Below are 12,483 nucleotides of genomic sequence, written 5' to 3'. Positions count from 1 at the left end.
AATTTAAGTTTCGTGAAATGTGTGCTTATTTCTGGATATTTTTAAAACATTTTAAAAGCATTAATTGTTACGCCTAAACTGTTAATAAAAATATAAGAAATTTAGTAGTTCTTATAATTTGCTCGTGTGGTGTACTTCCATTTCCTTATAAGCTTCGGCTGACTACGTGAATTCGGAAATAATCACTGAGATGATTTTGAGTAGAAATTAAAAGCGAGTAATAGCAGCCGTATGTTAATAACTAAAATGTCCATCATTTACAGTCTCCTTTCATTTATGGGCTTGAAATTTAACTAAATAATTCGATAGTATTTTAATTCAAAAATGTATATATGCAATACTAAATTAATTGGTGATGTGGAACATTAAGCTCATTAAATCATAGAAACGTGCATATTTGCAATGTTATATAATAAAAAGTTAATCAACAGCAATTTTTAGGCAAATGTTATGTGTTCAACTAAAAATAGCTATAACCTTATATACATGAATATAATCGGATATGTGCTCTTAAAAAATTTACAATTAAAATATTCTTATGTCTATGAAAATGTATACGAGAAACATATTGCTGTATGAAATTAAATGAAACGAATTTAAAATTGATCAAAAAAAAAAGCAGTTTTCTAAGTAGTATAAATTACAGAAAGTAAAAACATTCCCACGACGGTTAGTTTTATACGCCGGAATGACTGAACCAAGATTTGTTGTAAAAAAAAGACATAATATAAAACTAAAACTAAAAAATTATTTCATCGTAGCAGGAAAGGGGAGCTAAATGTGCAGTGAGCGAAATAGCTATATGGGACAAACGAATTTCATTATTCTTCTGAAATAGCTGCATAATATTTTCTTGAATTACCTTATAATATATAAAAATGTTTGCACAAACTAGCAGTTCTTTTTTATAATTATTTTGTCTTTTGCCTCAAGTCCCGTCACGTTTGAGCGTTGCTTGAAATTTGAGTTTTTTGAAATTCACAAAATAGCGCTCAAAGTAAATCGAAATAAAAATATCATCCACAACTTTTTCAAAAATCCAGATGGATATGGAAAAATCAAAAGAACTGGTTCATAGCCTAAGACTGACGACAGGTGTAAGAGAGAGATGAGACGGTTGACTGGCAATGAAAACGCCAAACCTAAGGAAATTAAAGCCATGTTACTAAAAGAATAGAAAGAAAGAATACATCCAGTTTTCAGTGAAGATTCGAGTTTAAAATATCAAAATAGACTGGCTAAACCACAGCTTACAAAGAACTCGACTTGAATTCGCCTTTAATCGTAGCTTCTGTGACGATGAATGGGGAGCCATAATTTTTAGCAATAAAAAAAAAATAGTGTCAATGGGCCTCATGGTTGCCAGAAGTATTGGAGAGATATTCGCGAGCTACGACAAACGCGTCACTCCCGAAACTTCTATGATGGCTCTCTTATGACCTGGGTAGTTTTAGCTAGCATGGCACTTCCCCTATTTGTTTAATCTCACCTCAGATGAACGCAGAAAATTACGTAGAACTTTTACCGAAGAATTTCACTTTAAGCCTTGAACCTATAAACATGACAGTACTCCAATCCACAGCGTAGGGGTTCAAAGGCGTTTTTCGCATCGAAAAATATTCCTGCACTAAAGTGGCTCGCAGTTAGTCCAGATCGAAATCCAATGGAGCTGCTCTGGAGCTATGAGATCGTTCCAGCAGAGGCACTGAATTTCATGCTCTACCGGTTACCAATGGACTTACAACTACGGCTAACAGCAACGAATACTGCCCTCAGAACAAACTAAGGTAGTTTTTGAAATACTAGGATGCTTGGTCATAGTGTTATCTTAGACAGCCAAAAGCTTACTAGAAACTCATCAGATTTTACTACCTAGGCTTCAGAATAGAGTTTAATGTAAAGTTCCCCACGCGAAAGGAATGGGATTTGAGCTCAATAGCCAAAGAGAATACAACTGCCCTTTACACTGACGGATCCAAGACTGCGACGTCGGCGCAGATATATTTTCGAAAGACCTGAAAACTTCCAAGTATTTTTTCTCGGCATAAGGGAAGCTTGCGGCATAATTAAAAACATTTCACAACAGCTATCGGAAGTATGTATTTTTCAGATAGCCCAGCAGCCATCTTAGCTTTAAAGTTACCTACAACCAATTCAAAATTCGTCAGGCAATGCGAAGAGGAACTTTAGCGCTCAAGACAGACATCACTCTTATTTGGGCTCCTGGCCATAGGAACATAGAAGGAAATGAAAAAGTTGATGAACTGGCAAGATAGGGGGCATCCTATAACGAATCCGAAGAGGTAGAAATAGGCTTCCCCCAGGGATTGCGCAAAAGGGAGATCTTCTCGCTATTCCAGAAGCAGTCCGTAGACAGAAGGACTAACCCGGATACCTGCAAAATAACTAAACAAACGTTGCGCAGAATATACGAGTTATTAAATAAACCACGAACAAACATATTCAGAATTACGTCAACAGTAACCGGCCACTGGCCTTTAAGAGAACATGCCAGAAAGATATGGTGACCATACAACATAGACGTAAAGCCTGCAGTAAAGAAGGATCTAAAAAAACAGTCTTTTACTGTCTGTGTGAGTACCCAAGTCTAACTGCTCTATGATATAGAATGCTGGGAGAATTCTCGATGGTTAATTTGAACGAAATTGCAGAAAAGCAAATAGACGGCATAGGCAGATTTATAGTGAAATCAAGATGGTTCGTGTGTCCTTCAGTCTCACCCGTAAATGCAATGCCTCGACGACTAGTATCAGTTACAAAAAACAGAGAATATAAAATTCATTAAATATTGTTTTCTTAAGACTTATTATTTTCTTTGGTTTAATATTAGGTTTATTCCATATACCTATTTCCTGATTTCCAAATTTGCATGGGCGTAAAAATTATTAAATTTTTACAATAAAAGGCTGAAATAAATACTTTAACATGCTTTTTTCCTGTTTTTCTTTTCTTCCCTTGTGCTGAAAGGTAAAAAGATTTAATATCTGAATATATAATATTATTACAAGAAAAAACATTGATCAGTGTCCCATATGGCTATTTCGCTTATTGTAGGTATGTGCATATTTATGAACGTATTTAACCAGTTAATTGTAACCGAAAATCGAACGATGACGAGTATAGTCGAGAAGAAGTGCATGACTCAGATGGATTTATTTTATAAAATTGCCAATTTAACTACTAATATTTATTTATCTCACTTATATTAATTAACCAAAACTTCAAAGTTCAAACGGCTTTATATTTCCTCCTCTGATATCGTCCATCTCACCATCGTCGTTGTTCTCATTGTCATTATATCAGAATCCATTAGAATTTCAGGATCGCTCTCTTCATCAGCAATGTTTTCAGAGGATGATGAAAATGCTTGTAAACGACTTCTCTGCATTGTAGCGAATGAATTACGTCTTCTTCGCTGTCGGAATTGCTCATTTTGAGAATAAAAAAATTAAAACTAAAAAAATAGTAATTTACAGATATTTTCTGGAAAACTTTATAATATTTACGTGAATTGCGCTGCATTCAGTTGATGGGTACCACTGGCACGTGGATCACTGAACATTGATACTCACTTTTTTGGTACACTTTGTACTCACTTGATAACAGGTCTGTTCACGTAAAAATTATCCAGTAACTTAATTTCCGAGAATTCTCTCTAAAAGGGGAAATTATTAAAAAAAAGTACATAAACGCAAGACCCGTAACAATTTGCAAGTTTTACGAACAGCTGTTGGCAGAAAAAATCACAAAAATTAAAAAAACTTTCACTTGATCTGCCTCGTATTAAATAAAAAAATTAAGCAAATAAAATGCACAATAACGAGCTGCGGAATCACATAATTTCATTTCGTTGTCAATAATTTGTACCATTTCATCATCGTTGTCAGATAAAGAAGATTCCATTAGCAATTGCAATTCGCAAATTTTAATTCGGGTTTATTTTTTCTTTGCGATCATCAGCTGACTCACTTGCAAAATCTTACAAGTAAAAATGTATCCAGTAAAAACTTGCAACTTTTCCTCGAAATGAAATGTCATTTTGCTCTCTCACTTTCCCCTACTTTCCAAGTTTTTTGGGTACATGGACACTAAAACTTGGTAATTTGTAATTGATATAAACCATTACATTTGCTCATGAACAGACCTAATAACTGTTCACCAAATATCAATGAATCGCTGATATAGTATAATCAATCGCTTATTCGGTATGCGAAGTTATACGCTGTTTCTGCCGTTGTATGTGGGAACGCATGAGTTTAGAACACATTTATCATATTTTTAATTTTTTTGTTTTATTGCGGCCTGGTTTCAAATTATTCTGCATCTGGAAATTTCCGAATATGTTTCATTTTTTTATTTAAATACAAGTATACTCGCCATGACAAACAATTTTGCCACCTTTCCATGACGAGTATGCTCGTCCAACACAGTTAACTGGTTAAAAAATTTGTATAATATTTTCTATGCCCTGCATGTACTTGACCACTTTGCTGCTGCGTACAGATCTGTGGACTAATGATACCACAGCGGAAATTGACTTAGATTGGTTTACCTAAAATAAGTATCAGATTGTAGCAAAAAATACTTTTTATGTTTTGTCGAGGATCCACGCAAGTGTATGTTTTTATACGTGAACTACTATACAATAAATTTTCGTTGGAATTACATAGTTTGAAACAGTTAGTTCTGCCAAAGTTGTACTGTTTGTAACTTTGATATGTATGCATGCATACATAGGAACATTCGTGTGTATGAATATATCTTTGCTGCGCTACGATATTACATATTTATTTGTAAATTATGTATTCTCAAATTTTTGTGTAAGTGTATACCAATAGATAATATTAATGTTATCTAATTTATGTGCATATATGTATGTGTGTGCTATCCACAATAAAAACAATTTAATTATAAAGGCTTCTAAAGCAACAGCATACAAGTTTATCTGAAAAAACTATATACTAAGGCATACCTTACTAAAATATAAACACGTATTTAAAGCTTAGCATATAAAAACGAGAGATGTTCGCAAAGCGTACAGTCCTAGAAGAACCTGAAATGGACTTAAAAATATAAAATAAACGAAAGTAAGCATTTTTGTACTTGTAGCATATAAATAAAATACAAAATGAAATTCGCTTTAAATTATGCAACTAAATTAAGAGTAAATTCTTAATTGATCAAAGCACAATGTTTGCAGTAATTAAAAATTATTTATGTTTATTTTTTTGTTGTTTTTATAGTTATATATAAATATATAAATGTGTGCAAAATTATAATTTATAATTAAAAAAAATTGTTTCAAGTAAGTGTATTAAAAAATATATGTACTAAAAATGTGTATGCTCAGTGCGGTACATAGTAGCTAGAAATTAGATATACAAAACGTAATTGAATATTTTAAATACATAAGTAATACAAAATACATGAAAAGCGTATGCTCTTATTTATTGGCATTTTTTATAGTGAAGCAGATTATTTAACGACATTCAAAAATTAGCCTGAAAATTAAAATCACCCAAATTGCTAACTAGCTGCGGTTAAAAATTCGGGTATTTCTATATATTAGACGCGCAAACTCTGATAAATCACAAAAACACAAAAAATAAAGGGTGGTTAAGTTTTAAGAGCCGGTGTTGATTTTGAATAAAATACAATTTTTTTATGAAATTATTGTAATTTCTCTTTATAATGATAATATTGGTGTGGCTCAATTACGTCTGGAACAAAATATCGGCCAAATTGCCGACGCGGCCTCGGTGGCACACCTCCATCCGATAGTCCAAATTTTCGATGACGCTGAGACATAATTGAGGTTCTATGCCGTTAACGTGCCGAATTATCTCATCCTTTAACTCTAAAATTGTTGCTGGCTTATCGACGTACACCTTTTCTTTCAAATAGCCCTAAAGAAAGAAGTCCAACGGTGTCGTTGACGTTTAGGTGTGGTTCACATTCAGCATCGGCCCTTGAAATTTAACTACCCTTTATATATACAATTTTATAAGTATATAAAAACAATTTACCAACTTTTCAGTTTCTATTCGAAAATTGATGGAACTTAATGCAATTTTTCATTTCGATACCGATGTAAAAATTTTGGCAGAAATTCCGAGCCGCCATAACGAACAAAATAAATTCGACTTGCGAAAGCAACGCGAAAATTGATGCTATTTAATGCAATATTCCCTTTCGATACCTATAAAAAATGTTGACCGAAATTGCGAGTCGCCAGAACGAAAATAATCGATTCAACTTGCGAAAGAAATGCGAGAACCAGTTAAAAAGATAGAAGAACTGTATGTGTTTTGACCTGAATCGGGAAAGGGTCGACAGAACCGGTTTCAGCTGTCCCTTTCTCTGACATTGGTGTCCCCTTGTCCGCTGTTAAAGGGAAAGTAAACAATTACTTTCTAAAAAAAGCGCAAGATAGATGGAGGTCTGTCTCATCGTGTGTTATTTCGAAAACACTATGGCCTCAATACGATATAGAACGCTTAAGGTGATGGGAATCCGCCGCCATTCAATTTCCAAACTCATTGCGGTGCTCACTGGTCACTGGGTGATCTATACACATGCGGAGAAGCTTGGAATTCCGTACAACCTCTATTGCAAAAGCTGCGGGTATCCTGCAGAGAAAGAGACTGTTGAGCACTTTCTTTGCAAATGTCCGGCTCTGGCGGCTAGGCGCTTGAGATTCCTTAACGTGCCCTTTCGGGATGGCTTAAAGAAATTTTCCAGCCTAGATCCCTTTTCTCTATAGACGGTTTTCTCTTCCCTAAATTTTTTCGCAGGTAGTGGTCCACTTTAAGGTATCAAAACGGCACGTAAGTGCTACTTGTAGCGTACCTGGGGTAATCTTGCCATCTAACCTAACCTACCTACCTACCTGAATCGAAAAATAGAATAGCTTAAGAATTCATATTAACAAAAGTTCAGTTACATAAATACCATTAAGTCACTCTAAATCAGATTATTCTATTCTACAAGCGAAAACAAGCCAAGAAAGTTTGATCAGAAATCCTCAGATATAAGTTCTATAACTCCCTGAATTTTCCTCTGATTTGCTTGGAATTTTCACACGAAGTTACGGAAGCGTTAACCTTTTTATAATACCAAAAAACGCAAAACTGGGTTTAAAATAAAAATAGGACAAATTAGCCTATAGCATCACCAGTATTTAACATAGTTGCTCTAGCTGAATTATTTCAGTCAAAGCTCTGTAACTCCCTCAATTTTCGTCTGATTGGCTTAAAATTTTGACACGAAGTTATATATATGTATATATATATATATAGGGTGATCAATTAAGAGGAGTTTTTTTCATTTGCGTTTTTTTTACAGATCGCGCGCGAGTTGTGGCAAACTGTCATCGTGGATTTGTTGAACAGCGTTTGGTATTTCATCATGGAAAGACTCACACCGCAACAACGTCTACAAATTGTTCAACTGTATTATGAAAATCAGCGTTCTGTTGCCATACAGCTCGTGAAACAATGACTTTATTGAGAAGTCATTTCGGAGAGCAGCTGATTTCACGTTTAGGACCTCTGAGTTGGCCACCAAGATCTTGTGATATCACACCTTTGGACTTTTTTCTTTCGGCATTCGTGAAGTCCAAGGTCTATGCTGATAAACCAGCTACGATTGAAGCTCTGGAAGCTAACATTACGACATACCAGTCGAAATGCTCGAACGAGTGATTGAAAATTGGACCTTCAGAATGGACCACCTTAAGCGTAGTTGCGGCCAACATTTGAATGAAGTCATATTCAAAAAGTAAATGTCAAAGAATGTCCTTTCAAATGATAAATAAAGGTTTTGAACATAATTTACATTTTTGTTTTTTTTTAACTATTGAAAAAAGCACCTCATGATTGATCACCCTATATATGTATATAATTGGCGCGTACACCATTTTTGGTTGTTGGGCGACCGCTATTAGAAAAATGTTTTTCTTAATTTTGCTGCTTCAACGGAACTCGAACCAACGTTCCCTCTGTGAGTTCCGAATGGTAATCTCGCACCAACCCATTCGGCTACGGCGGCCGCCTTGACACGAAGTTACGGAAACTAAAAAACAAGTTACGGAAGTGTAACCTTTTTAAGTATGTAAAAAAATTTAGAATTTTTTAGAATTTCGTGCTTAAAATCTAAGAAGAATTTGTGAAAGCCTCGTCATTAAAATTAAATTGACACTCCTTTATTCGCTTTTATTTATTTATTTATTTATTTAAATTTTTATTTCATAAATTCTTTGTAGCAAGTATTTAATACTTATATGAATAAAAATATATTTATGTAATAATTAATATATATCTGTGTATACTTATATACTTTAGGTGGTGCAATGTGCAATAAACCGCAGTGCATTTCATTTGAAAAAAGTTAACATTCTCCAGCCGTGCATCCATATATATATTTTTTTTTAATATTGCGAATACATACAAATTTGTTTTTGTTATTTAAAATACTTCTTATACATTTTACAAACATTTTTCGCAAGACTTCAATTGTAACTGATGTTGTGATGGGTTGCCTGAAGTCTACAAAATCTCATGAAATCATTAACTAAATATTTTATACAAAAAATAAATTAAATAGTATAAATAGTAGTCAAGAAATGACTGAAGCGAAATAAATATACAATATTTTTACCGGAAACTAAATATGGTATATTTTGTATGCTTCAGGCATAGCCAATAGTGTACGTGTGATTGAGTAAGTGTGTATGTTATATGTATGAATGTATGTATGTTGGTATTTCTAACACGATTATTGCTGCGATAACAATATATTTTTCATAAACGTGCGAATTTATGACAAGTGATATTAAAATTTTTAATAACATTTCTTTTGAAAAGTTGTTTTAAAACATTGCTTAATCATAATACAAAACATCGATTTAGAATAATAAGTACACGCATTCTTAAGTGAAAATTGGAATTATTTTGCTTATAATCATCACGATATTAACAAGTACCATTAAATATTACCACAAGATATCAATATCGAATCAAATTGCTTATTTAAATGTGTTAATAACTTTTTTTACACAGCGAAAAAAAGTGCTAATTTATGTTTATAAATGTATACTTCAAGTCAACCACCGGAATACCCGAATCGTACATATTTTTTATCCATAACTTAAAGCTTATGTTTGGCTCAGAACTTAACACTATAGGCTACCAATAAGGGAAATCATTATATCTTACAAATAACCAAAAAAGGATCAATTTCAAAAATAATTCCATTTTGTTTAGTTTTAGTAAATTATTCCAAAAAAAAACTTTATCTTCTCAAAATCAATCAATTTTCCTTCTTATTCATTTACATGGACCATGCGGTATGTTGACTCGAGCATTTGACGTATGTATATTTGTATATACGAGTAATTTTGTAAATATATATTCTAGGCGCTTGAGTGCATTTTACGTACTTTTCATTCTCATTTTATGTGTATATAGTAATTTAATATGTAACAAAATGTAAGATTCACACGTTAATAAGCGCTTGTAGAATAGTTTAAAAAATATTTAGTTTTTGCAAAAAAAGTTCTATCATTTTCAAATCACTCTTAGCAGCAAAAGAGGCTGACGAATCAATTGTATTAATTCAAAGTTCCCTCTTTTGCCTCTTTGGTTGTTAATTACTGTTGTGGTTGCTCGGTGAAGCGACATCATTATGATTAACGTGATTATCATTAGCTTTCCATGACAGCAACTTGTTGAGTAAAACATCCATGTATGGATTGCCACCCAAACGAGCAACCTGTAAGCGGGAGTGTAATTAAGTCGGTAATACATTTTTATAAAAAAAATATTTTGGCGCACTCTTAGCAAAACTATAAATCCACTTATCACTTTCTACCTGTCAATCATTATATGCCCGAGTTTTAATGCAATGATAGCTGCAGATTTTACAATGAACTAAATAGAAAAGAGGGAAACTCTTGAACACATTTTATGATCTTGCCCTGCATTTGCTAGAACCCGAATGAAATGCTTAGGAGCTCTACAACAATAGAGATTGGAATGTCTCTCGGGGTTGGCGCTTCAGAGCTTACTTAGATTCCCAAAAGACGCAGACTTATTACAAGAAGCCTACTAAAGGGTTTTTCAATTGGCGCTGGTCGATTTTGGTGCCCTGTGGCAGCCATTTTGTTTTGGTGACATCTGTCAAATCTTTTGTTTATTATTCAATTGTTAATGCCAAATCATCATGGCAAGTTACACGATTGAACAGCACGTTCAAATGATAAAACTTTATTATCAAAATGAGTGTTCATTAACGCAAACGTTGCGCGCATTGTGCCCATTTTTCGGTAGACGTGGTGGCCCTTCAAAGTCGACTCTTCAACGTTTGGTGGCCAAATTTGAGACGATCGGGTCAGTAAACAATCAGCCAACACCCGTACGTTCAAGGAACGCAAGATCAGCCGAGAACATTGCCGCGGTCCGTGAAAGTGTACCCAAGGCAGTCTTCAACTTGGCGAATCTTGTGTCGGGACTTGGGCCTACACCCGTACAAGATCCAACTGACCCAGGAACTCAAAATTGATGACCATAGACAACTTCGTTTGATCGCTGACTGGGCTTCGAATCGTTTGGAAGAGAACCCCAGTTTTCGGCGAAAAATCATTTTTAGTGACGAGGCGCATTTTTGGATAAATGGCTGTGTTAACAAACAAAATTGCCGTATATGGGACGACACCAATCCACACGAGGTTCACCAGGTGATAATGCATCCTCAAAAAGTTACCGTTTGGTGTGGATTTTGGGCCGGCGGCGTCATTGGTCCGTTCTTTTTTGAAAACGACGTTGGTGAGGCGGTCACCGTCAACAGCGAGCGCTTTCAGCCAGCCAGGTCAACCTAACCTAACCCTTAATGCAACAATTAAATCATCATCACATCAAGTACAGCGTGCATATAAAATCTACACCAGAAATTGAATGGATACGCTGAACAAATATTAGGCGAGTACCAATGTGGTTTTAGGAGTGGAAGGTCGACGACTAATCAAAGCTTTGTAGTTTGCCAATTTGCTGAAAAGTTTCATGAGTATAAAATCAACCTGCTTGCCCTCAGATTTTCTGAAAGCGTTCGATAGTATTGAAAGAGCCGAAATTGAATACGGAATACCGAAAAAATTGGCTTCGCTAGTAAGTCTAACCCTCGGTGAGACCTATTCCAAAGTGTTCTTACAAGACAAAGCGTCTGATTTACTTAGAGTTGAAACAAGAGTAAAGTAAGGACCCGCGTTATCTACGCTTCTGTTCAATCCGATCCTAGATTACGTAATTAAAGATGTTGATTGATCAGAAACTATAATATATTCACTAAAACTTCCCCAGTATGTGGCTTTGATGATGACCTGGTCATCCTCGCGGGTAATACGAAGTAATACGAAGTATTCCAAGCACTCCAAATAAAAGCAAAATTCTTTGGATTGAAGATCGATTAAAGCAAAACGAAATACTTCACAAGACTTAACACGTTGAGAAAAGCGCCAGACCTTACAATTGGTGATCATAAATTTGAAAAGGTCGATGAAATTAAATATCTAGGACTGCTTCTCTTTCGCAGGCTGCAAACAGAGCATAACATATTTTGCCTACGTTAAACTATAAAAAATCAAGCTCTTGAGTAGAAGAACGAAAATGAAAATATATAAAACACTGATTCAACCAGTGTCAACATATGGATGTGAAACGTGGACACTGAAAGCAGTTACAATTACACAATTAAGCATATTGGAAAGGAGAATACTGAAAAGAGAGTCCAGTACTGGGTCCAGTGCAAGAAGAAAATGATCTCTATCGCTTCAGATATAAAACGAGCAGGAGGAATTCCTACAAGGTGAAAAACTTCGTGCGTTTTGTTAAATCGCAGCGCATTCAATGGCTAGAACACGTTTGCAAAATGCGAGATGAAAGAATACCTCGTGTGCACGCATGCATAGAACGAGAGCACGAAGAGAACGACCGCGGAAAAGATGATTAGATGATCTAAGAAGCGTAGGAGCAACTAACTACCGTAGTATAGCAATGGATCCAGAAAAATTGTGCAGGAAGCTAAGGCTCACACCGAAATGTAGTGCTATACATGATAATGATGATCATTTAAATCAGCTCACATTCACAGCTGAAGCTTTAATAAAGATTGATTTAGAATATTAGGTTTTTCTTTTGATACAAAAACTGAAAAAATAGTTTAATTAAATACAAGGTGAAGTCCATAATAAAAAAGACTGAGCTAAAATAGAAACGACGGGAGCTTAGTTCTAATAACTTCAACTTTATTTATTCAAAATAGTTCCCTCTGGCCTCGATACGCAGTTTTAAGCGATCTAAAAGCTTTTCATAAGAGTGTTTCAGGTCATTGACCGGAATGTCTTTCAAGATGTCGGTACAAGCCTTTTAGGTGGCCTCTACGGACGCAAAACATTTTCCTTTCTTGGCC

At 34.7% G+C, this 12,483-nt stretch overlaps 1 protein-coding gene across 2 annotated transcripts in view; it reads right to left on the bottom strand.

Annotated features, from left to right (window-relative positions):
* Nucleotides 1-8,247: 8,247 nt before the first annotated feature.
* LOC129241694 (terpene synthase-like) overlaps nucleotides 8,248-12,483 on the bottom strand; it is a 33,506-nt gene continuing 29,270 nt past the window's right edge. For both annotated transcript variants that reach the window (XM_054878164.1, XM_054878163.1), the window contains exon 7: nucleotides 8,248-9,792. In XM_054878164.1, coding sequence (XP_054734139.1) covers nucleotides 9,667-9,792 — 126 coding nt within the window. In that variant the 3' untranslated portion in view covers nucleotides 8,248-9,666. The remainder of the gene's footprint in view (nucleotides 9,793-12,483) is intronic.

This window comes from Anastrepha obliqua, chromosome 3, assembly GCF_027943255.1.
Source record: "Anastrepha obliqua isolate idAnaObli1 chromosome 3, idAnaObli1_1.0, whole genome shotgun sequence".
NCBI lineage: Eukaryota > Metazoa > Arthropoda > Insecta > Diptera > Tephritidae > Anastrepha > Anastrepha obliqua.
Note: the sequence above shows the minus strand (reverse complement) of the source record. Positions and strands in the feature narration are given on the sequence as shown.